Raw genomic sequence first — 22,731 nt, 5'->3', positions numbered from 1 at the left:
GAGCCTTCAGGACTGTTCCCATTTCTTTCCCCCTCCTGGCACTGATGGGACTTGGTGTAGCTGTTGTATTTTATTTTACTTTTTTTTTTTTTTTTTTACTTTACTCATTTTATTTTGCATTAATAATTCCCTGCCCCCCAAACAGCTGAAGGAAAGCGGTTTCCTCATTACCTTCGGACACGGCTAAAGGCACGTTTTAAATCTGTTTGGCAATTTTGTGACCTTTGGTTGGAAATTCCCCTCCTGTGATCCCACGGCTGTAGGTCTCAGGGCTGTAAGTGCCGCAGGGAGCGGGGGTGGGAATCTCAGCTCACCTGCCCGAAGATCCCAGCTCGCATTAAGGCCTCCCTCCCGCAATGTTAAAAGACACGAAGTGACTTTTCCCAAGTGTCGGAAACCTCTCTGGCCCGCAGGATGTGCTCGGGGTGTGAGGAAATTCGGGGAGCGGGGATGAAGAGGCAAATCCCGGGGAGACACCTCCCGTCCATAAAATGCTTAAAGCTGGGCAGGGGGATGCCGAGAAGAGGAAAGTTTGTTGCTCCCCTCCTCATCGTCCTCCTCCTCCCAAAGGAATCCCCCGCTCCCGGAGGAGGAGGGGTGGGCAGGAGACCACCCTGGAGCTGGGGCGCCCCGGGCCCCGCACACCGGGGGCGGCCGAGGGAGCCGGAGGGGATCCCGCCAAGTGCATCGGGACACACCGCGCTGTTTCCCCCTTCTCGTGCACTGCAATTCCTGGAGTATGGAAAGGGGAGACACCCCGCAAAACAAAACCCCTGCAGGCAAAGCGACTCCTCTGAGGGGAGAGAGGGGAGACAGAGCTTTCCCGGCGCTCGGGGAGGGCCGTGAGCATCCCCCTCCCGTCTCCTCCTTCCCCCTAATGGGCTGCAGGGAGCGCTTCCCGCTGCCCCCGGGCTCCCAGCTCGGCCCGGGCGGCGTCGGCGAGGCTGGACAGCTCGGGGGAGCACCGAGCCCTGTCTCCCGGACAGTTCTGGGTGGGGGTGACCTGCCACCCCCTTCCCGGCTCGTCCACCCTCCTCGGCGCTCCCCACCCGGCACTTTTCCGCCGTTCCCCCCTGGCTGGGCCGCACTGACCCCAACGCGTGGCTGTTTCACGGCTCTTATGCCTGTCCCGGTCGGCTTCCTTTAGAAATATATATATATATATATATATGTATATATACATATACACGCACATATGTATGTGCATACCCACGGCTCATCTTTCACGCGTGAAACCCCTGTCCCCACGCCCAGGCGATGGGCTGCACCAGGGGCTGAAACCCGGGCTTAGAACGGGAGCCCTCGAGGATCCAAAGCGTCCGTCCGTCTATCCATCCATCCATCCATCCATCCATCCGTCCGTCCGTCTCTCCGACGGGAGGCTTGGCTCCGCCGGCCGTCGAGGAGCCGAACCGGCTCCCGGCCGCAGCTTGAGCCCGCTGACCGGCAGTGGCCCCGGCGGGCACCGTCCCCGGAGCTGCGGAGCCTCGGGTTTTAACGAGAACCTCCGGTATAAAAACTCCCGAGAGCCGCTTCGTCCGCACCGGGGCTGACGCGCTCTGGCCGGCGTGCGGAGACAGCGTGCAGAGCACCCAGTGAGTGACTCCTTCTAGTGCTAAAAAAAATCAATATTATCCTTTTTTTTTTCTTTCTTTCCTTCTTTACTTCTTTCTTTCCTTCTTTCTTTCTTCTTTTTTTCTTTCCTTCTTTCTTTCCTTCTCTTTTTCCTTCTTTCTTCCCTTCTTTCTTCCCTTCTTCCCTTTTCTTTTTCCCTCCGTCTTTCCTTTCTCTCCGCGCCTTTTGTCTCTCTCTCTCTCCTTCCACTCACTCTCCCTCGGTGTCCTCTTTTCCCCTGCGCTGTCCCCGTGTCCCCCGTGTCCCCCTGTCCCCCGTGTCCCCCGTGTCCCTCTGTCCCCTCTGTCCCCCTGTCCCCATGTCCCCGTGTCCCCTCTGTCCCCCGTGTCCCCCGTGTCCCCCTGTCCCCTCTGTCCCCGTGTCCCCCCTATCCCTCTGTCCCCCTGTCCCCGTGTCCCCCCTATCCCTCTGTCCCCCTGTCCCCGTGTCCCCCTGTCCCCCTGTCCCCCTGTCCCCCTGTCCCGTCCCCGCCGGGATGACCCCGGGGTGCCGCTAGGGGATGCCCTGGCTCAACGCAGCGCCCGGCGCTGCCGCCGGCCCGCGGGCCCGCAGCCAATCACCGCCGCCGGGGGCGGGCTGGGCGCGGGCTCGCAGCCAATCAGCTCCGCCGAAGGCCGGCACCCCAGTTCCTGCTCGCCGCCCATTGGCCGAGCCCGCGGGGGGGCGGGGCCAGGAGCGGCGCCCGGGGGTCCCGTCGGTGCCGTCCCGCGCGGCTCTCCCGGCCCTTCCTGCGCACCCCGGGTCCCCAACGGGGCGAGAAGGGCGGAAAAACCCCCTAAACCCCCCCAAATCGAGTGTACAGACTTGGCCGGTGCTGTGCGCGTGTATCCTGAAAAACAATACTCAGTACATCCTTTTTGATGGAGGAGGCAGCTTTATTCCATGGGGGAGCCCCCCGGTCCTGCACCTGCTGGCACATCCCTGCTCCGGGGGGCTCCGGGCCCGCCGGCATCGCCCGGGCTGTCCGCCGGAGGAGCAAACCCGTCCCCTCCACTCACCATCTCTCCGCTCGCAGAGTTTCTGGGACAGCGGGAAAAAACCCAAAACTTAATTTCCCCCTTAAAAAAAAAAAAAAAAAAAAAAGGTAGAAAATTTTCAAAAATAAACAAAACAAAACCGGGAGGGGGGCGGGGGGAATGAAGAGAAGTTTGTTGCCGGGGGGTTCCCGCGGGGGCAGCGCGGGGGCGGCCGGAGCGCCCGGCCGGTCCCCTCCTCAGGCTCCGCCTCCCCCGGGCTTATGACACTGGAACCTCCTTAAGTTGCGTCTCGCCACAGCTGTCTGTAAGCACTGAGCCGGCTGGCGCCATCCTGCTCCTTTCTGAAAGAATGCCTTCCCTGTAAAAAAAAAAAAAAAAAAAAAGAAAGAAAAAAAAAAAAGAAAGGAAAAAAAAAAAAGAAAAAAAAAGGGAGAGAGAGGGAGGAAAAAAAAGTAGGGAAAAAAATAGTGCGAGCGAGCACAAGCTGATCTGATCAAGCACTTTCAGCTTCATCCCTCCTGGGTCACATACTGCTTCTCCACCAAGGTTTGTGCGGAATTTCTTTAGCAACTTGTCGCTTTTTAAATTTTGCTTTTTCCTCCCTCTCCCCACCCTCCTTTTCTCCTCACTCCCTCCTTTCACCCCCACTCTCCTCTCCCATCGCTTTACCCCCTCCTCGATTTCCCCCCTCTCCGTCGCTTCTCTTCTCCCCCTGTTCCCCCTTTCTCGGTTGCATAATAATTAATGAGCAATCAAAGTGACTCTGGGCTGTGCAGCAGCGAATAGCACAAGTTCTCACCGGCTTAAGCCACTGGAGCTTCTCAGGTGCAAATGGAGCAAATAAAAAAATAAACAAACAACCGCGACGACCAAAAAAAAAAAAAAAAAAAAAAGAAAAAAGAAAAGCAAAAAAAACCCCAAACCCAAGGAAAAGTAAGAGCTGGGCGGCAGGAGCGCGGCGGGAGCTGCTGGGCTCCGCTCCGAGCCCGGAGAGAGCGAAAGAGAAAGAGGTGCTGGGAGAGGTGGGTCCAGGGCAGAGCAGGCGCTTCCCAGGGATGGCTGCCGAGGGATGGGATGGGTTTTCTCCTGCCTAAAAAGTCAGGTGCTAAAGTTCAGAACTTCTCAAGTACGTTTCTCTCCCTGCCTCTCTCTCTCTCTCTCTCTCTCTCTCTCTGCTCCTTCCCTTTCCTCTTTCTCGTTACAGGTGATCAAAGAAGAGAAACATCTGCAACAGAGAGGAAGAAACGAGTGGATCTCGCTTCGGAGAGAAATTTTTCCCCCAAGATTTTTGTTTTGTTTTGTTTTTCCCTTTTTTCTCCCTTTTTATTTTATCAGTTTTCCTTTTTTTTTTTTTTTTTTTTTTTTTTTTGGAATCGACCGCTTCTCACCACAACCCCTCTACTCCCTCCACTTTAAACCAAACTTAACCAGAAACATCCCCGAACTCGCCGAGCACTTTTCCCCGCCCTGCGTTAACTCCGGCAGCGTCTCCCGCTCCCATCTCAAGCCCTCCGCGCCTTGCTGAGGAGGAGGAGGAGGAGGAGGAAGAGCAGCCAGCTCGGAAGATGGAGGTCTCCACGGACCAGCCGCGGTGGGTGAGCCACCACCACCCGGCCGTGCTCAATGGGCAGCACCCGGACTCGCATCACCCCTCGCTTGGCCATACCTACATGGACCCCACGCAGTATCCTCTCGCCGAGGAAGTGGATGTACTTTTTAATATCGACGGACAAGGCAACCCCGTCCCGCCGTATTACGGCAACTCCGTGAGAGCCACGGTGCAGAGATACCCCACGGCCCACCACGGTGAGTGCCCGCGCCGGGCCCGGCTCCGCTCCCGCCCTGCCCCGGCCCGGGGGCTCCTGCCCCGGCCCGGGGGCTCCGCGCTGCCCGAGCCCCCACGGCTGCCGGGCAGACCCCGCTGCCGGCGGGGAAACTACGTCACGGGTGGATTTTGGGGCTGGCTTGTTGGAAATAAATAAAAATTCAGGCTTCCTTCCTTTCTTTCTTTCACTTTCTTTTTTTTAAAAAATTATTTTTAAGTGTTCCTTCTTTCCTTCTTTCCTTCTTTCCTTCTTTCCTTCTTTCCTTCTTTCCTTCTTTCCTTCTTTCCTTCTTTCCTTCTTTCCTTCTTTCCTTCTTTCCTTCTTTCCTTCTTTCCTTCTTCTTTCTCTTTCATGCTCTCTTTTTATCTCACACCCCTCTTCCCTCTCCCTCTTCTTTCCCTCTCCCTTTTGCTCCTCTTCCTTCTGTTTCTGTCTTTTTCGTCTTTCTCTTGTTTTCTTCCTCTTGCCCCCTTGTCTTTCGCTTTGGTTTCTCCCCCCTCTCTTTAATTAGGTTAACAGTTAGTGTTTTCATACTGTGTTTAGCTTTTGCACGATTAAGCTGCTCTGGGGAAGCAAAGCAAGCTGGAGAGCAAGGGTGTGAAAATGACCCCGCTGTCCTCACGCTTGGGCTATTTAATTTGCACTTGGTGAGCTTGTTAGGCTTGGGACAAAAGTTTTGCACTCATAGCCAGGGCAGCACCATGGCATGGGTTTAAAATAAGAAAGAAACTTAAAATATGTAGCCCGTGGTGTAATTAGGTATCGGAGCCGGTGTGTTGTCCTGAGGGTCCTGCAGGAAGGTAATGATCCACAGAATGAATCTTGTTCCTGGGTCACAGCTCTTAGAGAGGAGGTGAAATACCTGGGGCCGATGGGGCCCAGGTCCACGGAGGGATGAGTACTTTGGTGCTATCTTTTATAAAGAAGTGGAGAGATTCAGTATTTATAGCCGGACTTTACCTGGATAGTTTAAAAAATAAGGAAAAAAATACAAATAAAAAAAGGAGGCAAAAGAACAGAGGGTGGTTTGTGAAGCCGGACAGTGACCTCTGTCTTGGCAAAATCGAAGTCCCCGAGTTTTGCAGTGGAAATAACCCCCAAATCATGGAGAAAATGGGATAAGCGGAGTGGAGATGGAGCCGAGCGGGTTCAGGGGGCTGCTCCCAGCCCTGAGCAACTTGTTGAGTGTGAGCCTGCATTAGGCTCCGCTCAGTAACTGCATTGTTCTGCTATTAGTCCCTTTAAAACAATTATTTCTAAGGATCAGCAGACTTTGTCCTTTCTTTCTTTTCTTCCCTTTTCATTTTTTTCCCCAATATATCAGCAGAAAGTGGAAATGCGGTCTCTCTGATCTAGCCTGAATATTATTTACTATGCTACTTCCTGGAGAAGATAATGAATCTTGACCCTTTCTATTCGTATAACCCACCTTCCCTTCCTTTCGAGCAGCGACTTTCAGTATTGTTCACGAGTGCCTGGTGTAGTGAAAAGCAGTTTGGAGCTTTTCTAGGCACACACGAGCTCCCATGCAAACATATGTGCCCACCTTATAACTATCTGTGCCTCTATACATCCGTGTTTGCATCTCTCCTTCTGTCTATTTAGCAATCTCTATGCACATATCACAATGCCTACAAAGGTTAAGGATCCCGAGGTGTCAGAGACTTTCCAGGGCTTCATTATCAGGCACAAACTTGCTCCCTTCCAGTTGAATAACTGTGTTTTCCACCTTACAGACATTTGCTCAAGTTGCTGTGGATTTGGCTAGATTTGATTCTTTGGATATGTTTTTCTATTTGTTTAACAACGGCCGAAAATAATTTAAAATATTAGGTACAAGCACTTAGGAATATTTATAATCAAAGGGAAAAAGATTTGACTGCGGAAATCTAGTGGATATCCCCCCCCCACAAAGTCCAGGTTTGTGTATTAAAGGACAAGTGAAATGTCCCTTGTCGCAAAAAGTGTAGGGAGAGTTTCTTTTGGGGCAGTTGGTGTCCTCTGCGTGTGCCATATCACCGCCAAAAAGCCGTCTAACATTTCTGTGCAGTCTCATGGAAGAAGAAAAGACAAACTGAGTGCTTTGCAAAGTTTGTCAGCCCTGTTGCAAAAGTTATTACCATGTCTGTGGGCATTTTCTGTTCTTCTTCGTTTGGCCAGAGAATTCCCAGAGTTTATAGCTCACGGCTCTGTTCGGGAAATCATTTTCCAGCTAAGAAAAAAAAATATTTCTGCAGTCGGGACTTGGCAATTTCACGCAGGATCTTTGCTTCAAAGTCTTCGTGGGATTGCCTGGAAAACGGAGAGAGTGAAGCAGAGCTCTCCAAATCCCGTGTCACAGGGCTGGCACCCTGCTTGGAGGGTCCCGACCCCAAAACCCGTTCCTCAACAGGACCGGAGCTGCCAGCCCGTGCTCTTGTAGCTTTCAAAATGTCATTTTTAAAGAGGAACGGGGTTTCTTATCAGATGTAATTTTCTTTGCTCCCCCCGCATGCTGAGCGCTTTAGGAAGGACAAGGGGTGGTGGTGGGGGAAGCGCGTCCCGGGACCCCCACGGGGGCTTTTCCAGGGTGGCAGAGGGATGTGACCGAGGTGTCTCCGTGTTTTCTCCTCGCAGGGAGCCAGGTGTGCCGTCCCCCGCTGCTGCACGGCTCGCTGCCCTGGCTGGACGGGAGCAAGGCGCTGAGCAGCCATCACAGCGCTTCCCCCTGGAACCTCAGCCCCTTCTCCAAGACCTCCATCCATCACAGCTCGCCGGGACCCCTTTCCGTCTACCCACCCGCCTCCTCTTCCACTTTATCCGCCGGCCACTCCAGCCCGCACCTTTTCACCTTCCCGCCGACCCCTCCGAAAGATGTGTCCCCGGATCCGTCCATCTCCACCCCCGGCTCCACCGGCTCCACCCGGCAGGACGAGAAGGAATGCATCAAATACCAGGTGTCCCTGGCCGACACCATGAAGCTGGAGTCCTCTCACTCTCGGAGCAGCATGGCCTCTTTAGGAGGAGCCACGTCCTCCGCTCATCACCCCATCACTACCTACCCACCGTATGTCCCAGAATATGGCTCTGGACTTTTTCCCCCCAGTAGCCTCTTAGGAGGATCGCCAACCGGCTTCGGGTGTAAATCGCGACCAAAAGCACGGTCGAGCACAGGTAGGGCTTTTGGCTTCTTCATCCCCGTTGCTCGGGAGAGGAAGCTGAGGGGGGAGAAGCGGCGGGCTGAGGGATGGGGCTGACCCCATGAGACATGTGCTCAAGCACCCGTGTGATGAGCAGCAGGGCCCGAAGCCCTCGTGGGGGACACACACGACACTTCGCCTTCCCCACAGGTTGATCTGCTGGGTTTATAACCAAATTCCCCCTTGTCCGACCCTGCCTGGGGATAGAACCGGGCCCAGGAACCCAAAGCCACCCACCCGGTGCCGCGGGGCTCCGGTCCCGGGGGCGACCCGGCCTCTCCAGCGCCCACGGTGCGCTCAGCTGCGGCGCCCGGGGAGGAAGCGAAACCCAGGGAACCGCAGCATTAGCGATCTCTCTGTATTTTAATAATGGTGCTAAATCCCGGCCAACTTCCCCCGCCCGCCCTCCGCCTCGCTCTTCCCAGGGCCTCTTCCCATGCGGCGCCCGGGGATGCGGGGAGGGTTTTCCCCGGGGCTGTGCGGAGAGTTCGCCCACGCAGCCCCCAGCCCAGCCAGCTCCGTGCCAGGGGCTTTGGATCACCCACAATGAATCCCCCGAAGTGTCCCCCTGGCCGCCTGTCCCGGGGGAGCCGGAGGGTCTCAGCTCTGTGCCCACCCCGCGGAATGGGCTGCGAGGGGTGCGAGGGGCTCCGGCTGAACACACCGGCCTTGGACATTTGTGAGCACGGAGCGGTGGGAGTGAGCCGAGGGGAATGCGTTTGTGTGCAGAGGAAAGGGCGATTAGTCAAACTCTTTTCCCCCCTTTTATTTTACTTTTTCTCTATTTTTTTTTTTTTCCGAGGAGGCTGCTGCGGGGTTGCCTGGCATGAATGAGATCAGTTTTCAGGGTTTTTCCAGGGTGACATTTACTCTGTCTGTCTGAGCAGGGACTGTCTCTATTTAGCTGATATGTTTGAGCTAATCCAATTATTTTCAGACTGCTGCACGCGACAGTTGCATTGTTTATCCAGCGCCAGGAACTTTAATAGAGTCCGGATGCGGCTAGAGTGACAAAAAAACCCAGACCTGTATGTTTTGTACATGAAAGCGGGAGAGAGAGAGGGATGGGGTGAAACAAAAGAGAGGGACAGAGACTCCAACAGCCCGGGAGGGGCTGCCTCGTTTAACCGGAGGGGAACAAAATGACCTGGGTATTAACGGGACCGGCTCCCCGCCTGGCCCCGGTGAGGACCGGGTGCTGTGTCCGGGCTAGGGACCGGTTTGTTGTCTCCCCGGGCGGTGCTGAGCATCCCCCGGCGCCCGTAGCTCCCGCCGGGGCACCCACCGGCTGCGCGGTATTTTCAAACCGTCTCGGCCCCCCTCCACCCTCCCCTCTTGTTTTCCTTTTGCCACTTGCTGTTATTTTACCTTCTAGAAAGACATCTGCGGTTCGTGATAAACCAACCCCAGCAGCAACACCTATTTTTTTTCTTTCTCTCTGTTTTTTTTTTTTTTTTTCCTTTAAAAGTTGATCTTAGCAAGATAGGAGCTCTCAGACAAAGAAGGTTAGAGCTGGAGAAAAAGAAGAAGTGGGGGATTTTGCAGGATAAGAGAGGGAGAATCGGCAAATGTTTTTTTTGTTGTTGTTGGAGTTGCTGGGGGGGTGTGAGAGAAGAGGGGTTCAGTGCAAAGGCTCTGGAAAAACGGTTGCCGTTTGTGGTTAGGGCACGGATGCCTCTTGCTCGAAGGCAGCACGGGCTGGGGCAGCGGGGAGCCGGCTCTGTGCTGAGCTGGTTCTGCTCTGCCCTGCCCTGCCCAGGTCTGCCACTGCTCTCAGGTGGGCCACAACTGACCTTAGGTACAAAAAACTTCCCCCAGTAAACCAAAGAGGCAACATAAAACCCCACAACCCTCTGAAAGAAGCTGAGAGGCAGGGTCTGTGCCCTCCCAGTTCCTTCCTCCAAGCTGGGAAATGGTGGGCTGGGGGAGATCTCCCCCTGCAATAACCAGGAAAAGCATAAAGAGATGCCCAAAAGAAGGATGGAAATAACTTTTGAGGCAGGTTTGGGGCTGTTTGCTGTCCCAGATAGCCAGGATGGACCATTAGGCTGCAGATGTGGTGGGGAAACCAGAGGGGTTTCTGAAAGTTTTAGGTGGTGGCAGCTTAATTTCAAATTAATCAATAGCAGATATTGTCAGAGTTATATGTTGGCTGGAGCTGGGGAGATGTTTTGGGAGTTTTCTGTGATTATTTTGGGGGTCCTTGATGTGGTTTGACCTGAGGGCAGAGGAAGAGCCCTCCAGGCTCATGAACGCCCCTGGGAGCTGGAAGAGTGCTCAAGGACTGACACTGGGGTCTCATACACATCAGAACGGGGGTCATGGACCTCAATTTTGTGTTCATTATTTTGGGTGTAGAGGGTTGGAGGCTTCTTGCAAAGCCTGCCAAGGTTTTTCTGGTGTCTATGGAACCATGAGGTCTCCAGAGTTGTAGAAGCCCTTAATACAAAGGTGAGGGGAAATTTCAGCCCTCCTCCACTCCCCCCGAAGGAGCGACCTGTGGGAGGAGTGAGAGCTTCTCTGGGGAGCCCCTTGAGCCACCATGGCACTTGGGTTGTCATTGTCACCATCCCTCCTCCCCGCTGCTGGAACACAGGCCTGATGCTGCCCATGGAGCAGTGCTGGGGAGGGGAACAGGATCAGACCCCACCAGACTGCACCAGGGACATCGTTCAGTCATGGCTTGGAAATCCTGAGCTTGGGGGGACTGGCAGGATCTGGCGTGGCTGGGTCTCTGGGGAGGTTGTGGGGCTTTTTTTGAGGAGAGGGGGCTTTCCCCAGCCCCTTTTATCTCTGCTTTCCCTAAGTGAACCATGTGCTCTCTTGTTTCCAGAAGGCAGGGAGTGTGTAAACTGTGGGGCTACCTCAACCCCTCTGTGGAGAAGAGACGGCACTGGGCACTATTTGTGTAACGCCTGTGGACTCTACCACAAAATGAACGGGCAGAACCGGCCCCTGATCAAACCCAAGAGAAGACTGGTGAGTCTCCTTCTATTTTATTCTTTCTTCTACTTCTGCAACTTTTGTTTCCTATCTGCAGCTCGGGATGGAACCTCAGCCAGCTCCTACTGATCCCACAGCGTCAGAGGGCTGGGAGGGAGGGATGCTTGGAGGGACAGTCCCAGCTGCTGTGGGCCTCAGTTGTCTGGTCCTTTTACAAACTACAAAGCAGGTTTAAAAATCAAGATCCAGGGCTTCTTGCAAACCAGACCTGAGTTTTCAACTCCACACGGTGCTTCTGGATGGTGACCTGAGGACAGTGACACTTTCCAGGGCCTAAGGGCAGGATAATAATTTCTCAGTGACCAAGGAGATTATCAGGAATAAAGGATTTCTCCCGGGCTCTCCGAACTTCTGCCCTCCCCTTCTTAATGTGTCTCTATCCCCTTTGGCTGGTGGTGTCATGGAGAAGGGGCCCAAACTGGGGTGTCAGACAGACCTTGGTCCTACAAAGAGCTGGAACCATCAGGTCCTGGTGCTGCTGGTACCTGGTGTGATCATTTCTGTCTTCCTGATCTGGGTCTCAGATTGTGTCACAAGGACACACGGCAGAGGATGGTGAGTGTGCAAAGCCAGGTGTGTGCTCAAGCTACAGAAGTTGGAAGAAGTCGAGATGCGTGGGCAAATGTTTGAAATAATAGTTACAAGACTGGTGACTGTTCTAAGCACAGGCAGTGCGTTACAGCAGCCCCAGCGAGCTGTTCATGCATTTCCCTGGAAGCCACAAAAAGGTCTGGAAGCTGTGGGCATGGCTAATAAATGTGTTAAAGTGTATTTGGCAAATAATCAGGCAAACCACAAGGGGAAAAAATATATCAAACGGGGGAAAAATTATGGTCCCTGCTTGGGAAGTTATTGAATGTTTCAAATAGAGGCACATTTGGTTTTGTCAGGATTAAAGACGTGGAAGGGCTCCCGGGGGCTGCTCAAAATGTGGAGGGAAAGTGGCTCTTTCTGAGCTGTTGGATGGATCTGACCAGTTTGGTGAGGCTTGTGCCCAGCATGGCCAGAGCCTGCAGGCAGGACAGGGCTGGTTTATTCGTGTTCCCCCTTGAAGGTGCTCACAGCTCTGTCCGGCAGCTCTGAGATCGAGATCAGCTTCCTCACCTGTGAGGCACCCATAAAACTGTATCAGCTTTATTCCCTCCGGCTCCAGGAAGAATTTGCAGGCTACATTCCCAGGAAGGGCTGTGCTGTGAGGGGCATCAGCAGTAACTCTGTCTGGCCATTTGCATTTTGGGGAAGATGTGGCTTTGCTCCTCTACCCTGCCAAACTTCCTGTGTGTGAAACCTCGCCATGCCCTCGTACATGAGCTTTTCCCCTATAGGAAAATATTTGTCTCTCTCATCTTTCACAGCCTTGTTAGAAAAAAGGAAAAGCTTTCTAGGGAGGGAAGTACAGACTGGAATTTTGATTTTTTTTGGGCAGCCCTCTTGTTCTCTTACCCTCCTCCCCCCTGGCCCTTCTGTCTTAAACACACAGCCCCCGTTTTCTTTATTTTTTTTTTCCTCGTTCTCTCTTTATGTGTAAAGTTAACTTCCTAGGAAAAAGCTGCCGGATATCTGAGCCCTGGAGATAACTCCTAAACAACAGCTCCGTTTCCCCAGTCCAAACACACAGGAGCTTGAGCATATCCAAACAAGCAGAGGGGGAGGCAGAATAGGAAAGCGGCTAGAAAGAGGGGGAGAGCTTTCAAAAAGTGTCTGATGGAACCACGAAAGAATGTCCCGAGTCACCCTGAGCCCGGCACATGTAAAATGAACTATATAAATAAATACATAGTAAAAGGTCATTCTTGGGGAAAAAAAAAATAAAAAGAGGAAGAAAGAAAAGAAGTAAAGAGAGACCTTGTCTTGCATTATCTCTCCAATCTTTGGGCATTTTAGTTAAAGTTACAAAAAGTTCCCCTTCTTTAAATGCGGCTTTTGCTATATGTGAAATTTGATTTTTCTACTTCCCCTCCACCTTCCCCCCAGCACTGCCTGGGAAAAAGAAAGAGAAACATCCCAAATGCTGTTTACACCTATATTTATTTTCCTTGCCAACCTCTGAAAAAAAAAAATTAGTCTGAAGGCACCAGATCTGCGCCTGCATCTGCATTTTCTGTGCCTGGATGTGGACGTTCATGTGGCTGTGGCTTGACTGGATCTCTCCTGCTGTGAAGGCAGGGCTGGGCAAGGCTGTGGATGGAGGCTCAGGGTGGAAATCCAGCTCCTTCCCTCTGCCACAAGTTTCCTGCCGGACCTTGGGCTGGTTTCATTGACTCTGATCACAGCTGCACTGAAACTGATGACAGGATTTGATGGGAGAGAGGAGGAAAAAAAGTTCTTAGGTGCTGAGAGCACAGCCCAAGCCTTGTTAAATTCAATGGGTGTCTTTGTGGGGCTGTCCTTTAGGGACAGGGGTGAAGTCTTGCTGGCCGAGGGGGCTCAGACAGCTCTGCTTCATCTCGAGGGGGAAAGTGAAAGACCTGGAGATGTTGGCAGGGGGATCAAGAACAGGCAGGTGGTACCACACCACACCATCACTGCCCAAAAAGTCTTCAGCCCAATCCTGTCCCTGTCACAGGCAGTGGCAGCCCCACCACTGCTGAGATAAAACCTTTAGTTTTTCTCCCATTCTCTGCCCATGCAGAGGCAGAACTCTCCATTTCCATGTCAAGCCAAGCTGGTTTAGGAAGGATTATAGCCACTTTCTCAGTAGGCCTGTACACATGCAATCTTATTTTAGGAAAATGATGCTTGGAGCTTTGTGGGTGAATGCAGACACTGAAAATTCCCCTTAATTAAGCATCTTTATTAGCACTTGATTCCTCCAACCTCCTCAATTTTCACCTTCTTGTCACTGCTAGCGCTTCTGAAGTTGTGCCTCTGCTCACTGGCAGCTGTGCCATGGGCTTTGGTCCTATAGATGATATGGGGCAGCTAATTAGTCATCCCATTACTGAGATGGCCGGGCCCGAGTGGGTGATTAGCTCAGTGGATGCCCTTGCTGGGAGCTTTACAATAGCGTTATTATTCATTGTTTCCTGCCCACTGCCGGTGTCTCCGGTAGAAGCACGGCATAAAAGCTGCAGCCTGGGACCAAAAGAACTTAAAATACTCAGCTAATGATGCCGAATTTTTGTAAGTGAAACACAGTAGGTGGAAATGGTTTTAGAGAAGACAGTAGATGTTGTGATTTATTTGCTTATTTAATGTCAGGGTTTGTTTGAAGGCGGCGAGGTGGTGACCAGGCGTCTTTTGAACGCACTTGCTGTAAGAGAAATTATGGCGAGCGCTGTGTAGAAACCCCAAATATTTTCAGAGGGGATGTTTTCCCTGTGTGGGCTGAGTCAAACATCACTGGTTTTTAGAAATTTCCTTAGGCTTGGTTTTTGGGTCTGACAAAGGCAAAGTTGCCACCAAGAGACTCAATCCAGCCTTGTGCCCCTCCGAGCCACCAGTGCCGAATGTCAGGAGTTGGGGGGCAGAGACCTGCAGACTCTTCTCCAGCTCTTTAGTGAGAACCTGGCTTTGTCTCCATGCTGCATTTGAAACACATTCATTATTTTGTTATCCTGGTGATTTTGAAGGGAACCCAGTTTGGGTCCACGGCGTGGTCAGGAGGTGTGTGTGCATCAGTTTGGGGCTCTGCTTTTCATGGTGGGATGCTCCATCTTCTCTGCTGGCCCTGGGATTTTTTCAAGTCCTGTGTGCTGTCCCCAGCTGCTGCTTGTCATTAGCACAGAGTAGTCAGCTGAAGGCCTCCTTGGGGCTGGCTTGGTGGAGTGGTTTATGGTCAGGCAAAATGGAATTGTCCCTACGGGCAGTCTGATAGAGCCACTTGCTGTCGGATCATGAGCTTCCTAGTGTTCATGGGCATTGTCTTATTTATTTTTTAGACAGTCCTTTTTGTCTAATTAACAGGAAAAAAAAAACCCTCCTCTATCTAAAGCAAAACCAACCAGTCCTCTCTCCACCTACGCCGCATTCAATTATGATTAAAATTGCAACATGACCTAACAAGAGTTGGTATTAACGCTAAGGCTGTGCCAGTGTCCATGTTTGCATTTTGGGTTTGCTGTACGGTATCCAAAGATGTGGTATTTTCTTTCTTTTTTTTTTTTTCCAATGTTGGATGTGCTACAGTGTGCGGCTGTGTGGGGTGAGGGGTAAATTTGAAACAGTAAGAGCACAAAAGAGAGCATTAAAGGCTCAGTTCTGCAAGGTGCCAAGCATTGCTATGATCTGGCAAATCGCTTAAGCACATGTTTTAACTTTAAGCACATGAGCAGTCCCATTGAAAGCAATGCATGGGGATGAAATCAGAGCTCTGGGACCGTGTCATATTGATGAAGAAGAGATAGGATGGGGATCTAAAGGTCTTTTTTTTAAAATTATTTTTAGGAACTGTAGGCACACATGCAAACACGCGTTCACTCTCGCACAGCAGTCTGAAAACTCCTGTTCCTCCTTCAGTGGCAGAAGGACAATTTGTTCACTGAAGTTACAGTTTTTAAATGATAAGTACGAATTTATGCATGTGAAAGAAGAGCAACTTCACCAAATTTGACTTTGCTAAGTCATTATCACAGCTAACACAAAAAGCCTCTGTATACACTTTGACACGTAGATTTTTTTCCCTTGTTCCTACCCCTTTATGGAATGGTAAATTCTTCTTTCAGGCTTGCTACCAATCCTTAAATAAACATGAAGGTTTGGGCTGAGAAGAGGGTGTAATTAAAAAGTTGGGATTCTTGCTCTTTGCCACAGTGTTATTTCCGATCTGGAGCCTGTCTCCTTTGAAGCTGAGCTGAGTTTACGGGACCGGGCTGCGCTTGCGGTCGGGCCCGGCGAGCAGCTGCCCACTCGGGTCTCACCCAGCGCTCGCTGGAGCCGGAGTGACTCACGCCCTCGACTCCAGCAATTGTCAGTTCAGGCCCTGACTGCAGAATTAGACCCCTGGGGGGGCCTGGGAGAATTAAGATGGAAAGACATGTTGGCATTTAAATAACATTTTCCCCTCTGGAATGGGCTGTGCCAGCGCTGCTAATTTTGATGAGTTCTATCAGAGGTTTAGGCACCCACTTTTGGGATGCCCTTTGGCACCTGATTCAGTTCACATATAATTTGGGATTAAAGTACCTTGGGGATTTTTTTTCACAATTATTATTTGTTCTCACAAGTCAGTTTCTGGAGGCCTCTGCTGTTGTGCATCAGTCTTACAGGGTTGATGTTTTCTTTCTCAGAAATTTTGCTGATTGCATTTTTTTTTTTTTTTTAACACGGGTGTTTTTCTCTCCTTCTCTTTCCCTCCTTCCCACAGTCTGCAGCCAGGAGGGCGGGCACGTCCTGTGCAAACTGTCAGACCACCACTACCACCCTGTGGAGGAGAAATGCCAACGGCGATCCCGTCTGTAATGCCTGTGGGCTCTACTACAAGCTGCACAATGTAAGTGTAATACTCAATAATGGGGCCTCAGCTTTGCTGCTCAGTGATCCAAACTCTTCCTTAACTTGAGGATTCCCAGTCTTGGGTGGTGCCGAGACATCTCTTATCCCTTTGGGGACCTTGGGGTTTGGAGCGATGAGTCCTCAGCCTTTCGAACGTAGCCTTTCCAACTTGGGGAGGTATAAAACAGGGCTGTCCATGGGCAGTGTTAGAGCTTTTCCATGCCTGAGCCAAGAAAGGAGGGGTGGGTCAACACAGAGAGACATTATCTGCTGCTGATTGGGCTCAGAGAGTTGGGAAAGACAACACACTGTCCTGCAAGCTGATACCCCTCCTATACGTAGCTTGGTTCCTCCAGCAAATACAAAGTCTGGAAAAAAAGAAATATGTGCCAGAAACTATTTAGATCATTCTTGGGTTTGTGGCTGCCTTTGTCCTGTCCCCAAAGATGATTTATTTAGGCCCTATGTTTGTGTTGGTTGATGCAAACGAGTGCCAAACCAAAAAAGGACTTGATTTAGTTAGTGGGTTGCAGAGTCTGTTCAACCTGCGATGTGAATTTTAAAGTATCTGTCATGGAAGGGAAGGAGAAATGAAATGAAGTGGCTGGCAGATTTAATCTAATACTGCCATGCAAAGCCAGCTTGCAGAAACCAGGGATATGTACCCCAGGGAAAGAGCTAAAGGGACCTGAAAAGTCTTCTACTGAATAATACTGCTAATAAAGGAGACTTAAGGCTATTCCTGTTCCTCTCATTCCACATGTGGCATTAGAATAATTATTATGTCAAAAGAAGGAAAAGACTTGCAATTTCTCTGCTTTGATATACTTTTTTTTTCCACTAGTGGCTGATTGCTTTGTCTTTGGTTTGGAAATCTGGGGCTGTGTTTTCCCCTTATGTCCACCCATGCAAAAGCATCAAAGATGTATTGGGTTTCATGGGGCATCCAACCCTTGTGGCATCTCAGTCCCTTCTATTTGTTATTTCAAACTGATGGTTTCTTAGGATGAGTAAACAAGTTTGGATTAAGTAGAAAAAAACCCCAACAAAGAACCAGGCTAGTTTTTCACCTGTTTCATGGGAGGCATCTCTCTTGGAAAAGAGGAAAATGTGTTTATCCTTCAGTGGGCAGGTGTCTCAGCACTCTTTGGGTCTCATGTAGCAAGTAAAGATTGTCATCAAACTCTCAGTGTGATCACTGCAAACAAACGGGTTGAACCCAGAGTGAAAACTCTCAGAATATCATGAGAAAATATCATGTTTGCTATTTCCTTGACAAGAAGGCATCAAGGTCAGCCAACTTCACTGAGGGGGAGACCTATGCTTATGCTCTGTTTCTATTTTGGCCTTGTAACCACCAGTGGCAGGACTTAAATCGCGTAGTTTGGGAAACCTTTGAAGGAGCTGCTCATCCTGTAGCCAGCAAAGCCCTCTGAAGAAAATAGGCTCTTCTCAGTTGATGCTGGTTTCCATGGGATGTCTTCTACCCTTGGAGACAGTGTAGTTCCTCCCCATGACTGCAAAAGATGGCAGGATGATGAGTTTCGATGTGCCTACTTCCATTGTAGACATCTGACTGGAGAAATCTCCTCCTGAAGGGCTTAGAATGGTGCCTGAGTTCTCCAGAAATGTGCCTGCAAGAGCACATCCTTTTCGTTTTTGCACTAACACTGCAAACCTCGTTGGCCTGAATTGACCTCTAGATCCACTGTTTAGGGAAACACCGATCCAGCTGTGAAATCTGTGACATGGGGCAGGCCTTGAGCACATTGGAACCAGTTTCACATTCATTAAAAACACCAACAGCTGCTAAAAAGCTCAGCACAGCTACTTACCAAAGTCAAGTAGTATCTTGCCTTGTGAGCAATGCCATTAATGGATCCTGCTTAGATGAAACCCCCAGAGGACTGAGCTCCTGTGTGCAGCAAAATAACCAGGCAACGATACTAAAATCCAGATATGAGTGGGTAGATAATTTTTTTTAATTTTCTTAAAGTATTTAGTAAAGTATTTAGTAAAGTATTTACTGAAGTGTTTACTGAAGTATTTAGTTATAACTGTGGTAAGAAGTGTGGTCCTCCTCCCTGTGTGTATATTATCTCCTGATTTCCATCAGGAGAGGGGTCAGAAATAGAGAGGCTGATTGTAGCATGTCCCTCCCAAGCAGCTGTCAGCATGGATGTTGTGCCAGTGCCAGTGGAAGGTCACTGGATGCTTGGAAGTTGACTTAACCCTGTTTCAGGCTAGGCTGTAGCAAATTCCTCTCTGCTGTTTTATCCACCCCCCTCCTCATTTTTTCTTTTCTTTGGGTTTAATGAAATTTTCTGGGACCTTAACATCATTAGGATATTTTAATGGATTGATCTACAGCTGAAACTCACCCAGATTTTATGTCCACACCGGGAATGATTGTAGCGAAAAGGCTAATTTTTTTTCCATGGTGTTAATTTTTTCATGGAGCTATATCAGTTTGTTTTACTGTTGATTCCCACAGCTTAAGCAAACCCATTTGTCAGTAGGATATAAGCAATAATCATAATAGTCTTGGGGTGCATTTAGTGAAGCTGTTGGCATTCCTCCCACTGACTTCAACAAGAGCCTGCTCCATTAACACCAGTGTTAACAATGACTAATATTTCACATTGATACGGTGCCTTTCATCCCGTGGCATCCCAGAGTGCTTTCTAAGATACAGCCAGCCTGGAAGATTAACCCAACATTGTAATGACTATATCTGAAGGATAAATCCACTTCAGTGACAGGACCTTATTGAGGTCAATGGCAAAATCCCATTGTCTTCAGTCAGAGCAAGATCAGACCTATAATGGTTAAGAATATCCCCTGGATTTGATCTGTTGAATATGAGGTTCTCATCCTTGTTATTTTAGAAGTGGGATGAGCATTTACACACTTCAGGAATGGGTGGAAGTGTACCTTGCTGGAAAAGCACAGCACCCAGGCTGGCCTGGGCCCACAGAAGTGAGAGATTTTCCATTATTTTTGGTAAAATTCATCAGAAAAAGCCCCTTTCATAATACCCTAAAGCAGGCCTATGTGTCCCAAGAGCAGACCAGTCAGTATTTTGCATATGATAAAACAAAGAACATAATTCCTGCCCATAATTAATTGGCTCCATCTGAAATTAATGAATTTCATATACATGCGTTGGGCTGGTTCAATTTTAATTTAGCATGTGTTTGTCATTTTTATCAGAATGAATTTTCACGGAGAAGGTCTTCCCTCCGGGTCTTTCATTTCTCTACCCCAGAAACAGAGATGGGTCCTTGGCTTTGATGTTTTGGGGACCACTTTAACCCTGCTGTGACTGGTCTTTGAAGTCACTGGAAAAAAAAATTCAGCTGGCTGCTTTGACTGTGCTGGTTCCTGACATTTATCTGAGTCTTTATTTGTCTGGGGTTAGTTACCTGCTCAGAGTGTGAGACCATTACCACTGGGATGATGTGAGAGCAGCTCTGACCCCAGCTGTGGGGCTGGCCATGGCTTTGTCACCATCCTGACACAGAGCTGGTGGTCCCATCCTTGAGCTTCACATCAAATCATAGCCTGGGCCGTCCTGTTCTTAGAGACTGAGTGAAACAGGAGAGATGTTGCCTTGGGGAAGTGTTCACTGTCCTGTGGGACGTGACACCAAGCAAGGGTCAGGACCCTGGGCTTGTTCAAAGACCCAGCACTGCCCCAGTCCCACCACCAGGCTTATGTCACTGCCACAACCAGCTCCCAAGCTTGAAACTTTGCTGCTTCAGCTGGAAATTGGTTCTGGCTGCCCCTGAGCCTTTGTGTCGTGATACAGATCCTCATTTGAAGCTGGTGGGGCTGAGGCTGTGTGTGCCTCCCCAAATCTGAGCTGGATTCATCAGGGATTGCCTCTTCCTGGCCTCCTCTAATGTTGCTGCATGGTGGGGGTCACTTGGGACTTCTTCCTGGCTTTGAACCTGTTAAAAACTTAAAACAGGCCAGACAAAGCTTTCCAAACCCAGTCATTTATCTGGAGCAAAGGGCCATCCTTGTGTGTTCATCCTCAGCGAGGACAGAAAGCCAGGGAAGGGGGTTATGTTGTGTTTGGAACATGACATTTTAAATTTTGCTTGTTGCTGCTGCAGGCTGTTGTTGGGCTGCTCATGGGCAGATTCTTCTCTCCTATTTTTACCCGTTGGTAAGCAGGGCTGCTCTCTCCAGCTCCCTTTATCCATAGACAGAGGAATCAGCCTTTTATTCACCCATTTTTAGGTGAGGTGAAGGCTCTTGTCACTGCTGGTAAAAAGAGCCTGGAGTCACAAATTCAGACTGGAATGACAAACTCTGGGATGCCTAAACCAGAGATGAGCCCAGTCCTTCCTCTCTCCGTAATTCCTTCTTTGCATGTAACAGGGAACTATTTTATCCTGGCCTCCCTGGGGAGAGCAATCCAGGAATGATTTCCATGCTGTGAAAAGGGTCTAGAAAGGGGCTGAGGAGCAACAAGTGAAACTTTGCTGTGATCTGGAAGAAGGGAATATTTTGTTCCTTGTGCTGATTCAAGGTGTTATGGACAAAGAGTTGCTCAGGACCCTTGCAGGGACATCTTCTCATTGTCATTCACAGTAGATTCTGGTGGACAGTGGATCCATTTTTTGTCCCTTTTGTAGAATGTCCATCAGCACCATCACATGCTCACGTTTTCTATGAAAAATGGTTCAGATTTGCTGCTTTCTGCTGTAGGTGAAAGCCTACAGAGGAGCCAGAGCAAGACCCATTTACATTCTCAAGCCCATATTTTTAAGGTTGTTTAGGTACATTGGAGACATAAATCCCTTCCCAAGTGTCTTATGTGGCAATTTCATGTCACCTGTGCTAGTGCATGTTGTGATGCTGGCTCTCTATGCAGTATGGAATCACAAAATCATGGAATATTCTGAAGGAACCCGCTAGAATGATCAAAGTCCAGCCCCTGGCCCTGCACAGGACAATCTCAAGTAATAATAAGAGTTATATAGAGGAAGTCCAACAGATCTTTTGCTACCATTTCCTAACTCTGATAGATTCATGGATAATCATTTCTGCTGTGTAGTTTCATGAGGAGAATTTAATGTTTATTTTCCCTACAAATACGTTTGTATGCATGTAGAAAATGCTTTGCTGGTGAGCACAGATACCTGTTTCAGCCCACCCCCCCAAAAATAACCAAACTCAACCTGGAAGCCTTTAGAAGTATAATCAGATTAGCTAAAGAAAACCAGAAAGGACGATCAGAGAAAAATTTTTGGGAAGAAGAAAAATAAGACAAATACATGTGTGAACAAAAGAGTATTCACAAATACTCTTTTGTGAAGAGCTGCCCAGCTTCCTAATGGAGCTGTTGAGACCCCTCACAGCACGGAGATCCCAGCAGTTCTTGCTGCTAATGGTTTTAGATCAGACAGGAAGCCTCAGGGTGAGATGGTGTCTGTGGGGAATATTTCCAGGAGGTAATGATTGGTTTCATACCTAAACACGGTGCAATTACCTAATGCGCAGATAGTTGAAATTTTTCAGCTGCTGTGAATTATTCGGGTATGTTTTGCTCCTGTGTGGCTCTGCCAGCAATTTTCTGTTGTCTTGTCTTCAGAAATTTCAACTGAGCTTGGGATTTCCTGGAGGGATCTGAATTTTGGGATGGAAATGGGGAGGTTGGGTAGCCACGGCACCTGGTGTGTACAAGGGAGGAGCGAGGCTGTGACCAGCTGGCCCTGCTGGGCCGGGGCAGGGGGTGCATGGATCCCACAGTGATCTGGGGAGAAGGGATGGAAGCACAAAAAAAAATAATTGATTTTTGTTTAGATTAACAGACCCCTGACTATGAAGAAAGAAGGAATTCAGACCAGAAACCGAAAGATGTCTAGCAAATCCAAAAAGTGCAAAAAGGTCCATGACAACCTCGAAGACTTTCCCAAGAGCAGCTCCTTTAACCCCGCCGCCCTCTCCAGACACATGTCCTCCATCAGCCACATTTCACCCTTCAGTCACTCCAGCCACATGCTGACCACACCGACACCGATGCATCCTCCATCCAGCCTCTCCTTCGGACCTCACCACCCTTCCAGCATGGTCACTGCCATGGGTTAGCAAGAGACTCCCCTGCTGAATGCTTACGGTCTCAAAATGAGATTTACTTTATATACTACTTGCATTTTTGCAGGCGTGTGGTTATGGGTCTGACGTCCCGAATCAAATGGGAGGGGGAAATTAAAAAAAAAAAAGAATAAAAAAAAAAAATTAAAAAAAAAAAGTTATTTGAAGGCGTAAAGAGAGAGAGAAAAAAAATTAAAAATGCAGAAAAAAACTACAAAAAGCACAAAAAAGGAAAAAAAAAGAAAAAAAGAGAAAAAAGTAAAAAAAAAAGTTTTAAAAAGGTGATGTTTGCCACTTTTTAAAGGAACTCACTATGGCGTCTATGTATTCTTACCCACTGAATCTGGATACCATTTGTGAATAAGCCATTCAGAACTTGCATTCCCTATTGGACAGGATCTCTAGTGCTGTGAAAAAATAAAATAAAATAAAATAAAAAACGCTGAACATTGCATATAACTTATATTGTAAGAAATACTGTACATTTGAGGAAGACTTTATTGCATCTGAGGAGCTGTAAAGAAAAAGGCATGAAGGACTCTGAGAGAATTTTTTTTAAAGGAAAAGAAA

The 22,731-nt window shown here is 49.4% G+C and overlaps 1 protein-coding gene across 4 annotated transcripts in view; it reads left to right on the top strand.

The window, feature by feature from the left end:
• Positions 1–22,520, top strand: part of GATA3 (GATA binding protein 3) — a 28,270-nt gene extending 5,750 nt beyond the window's left edge. The window contains exons 1-6 of one of the 4 annotated variants that reach the window (XM_063397064.1): positions 3,007–3,158; positions 3,817–4,418; positions 7,055–7,591; positions 10,451–10,596; positions 15,926–16,051; positions 21,871–22,520. In XM_063397064.1, coding sequence (XP_063253134.1) covers positions 4,178–4,418; positions 7,055–7,591; positions 10,451–10,596; positions 15,926–16,051; positions 21,871–22,155 — 1,335 coding nt within the window. In that variant the 5' untranslated portion in view covers positions 3,007–3,158; positions 3,817–4,177 and the 3' untranslated portion in view covers positions 22,156–22,520. Of the gene's footprint in view, positions 1–3,006; positions 4,419–7,054; positions 7,592–10,450; positions 10,597–15,925; positions 16,052–21,870 lie in introns of those variants that run through there. The other 3 variants (XM_063397065.1, XM_063397066.1, XM_063397067.1) reach the window with 3 other exon arrangements.
• Positions 22,521–22,731: the final 211 nt, after the last annotated feature.

This window comes from Prinia subflava, chromosome 4, assembly GCF_021018805.1.
Source record: "Prinia subflava isolate CZ2003 ecotype Zambia chromosome 4, Cam_Psub_1.2, whole genome shotgun sequence".
In the NCBI taxonomy this organism is placed as follows: domain Eukaryota; kingdom Metazoa; phylum Chordata; class Aves; order Passeriformes; family Cisticolidae; genus Prinia; species Prinia subflava.
This window is presented reverse-complemented; position numbering and strand designations above follow the sequence as displayed.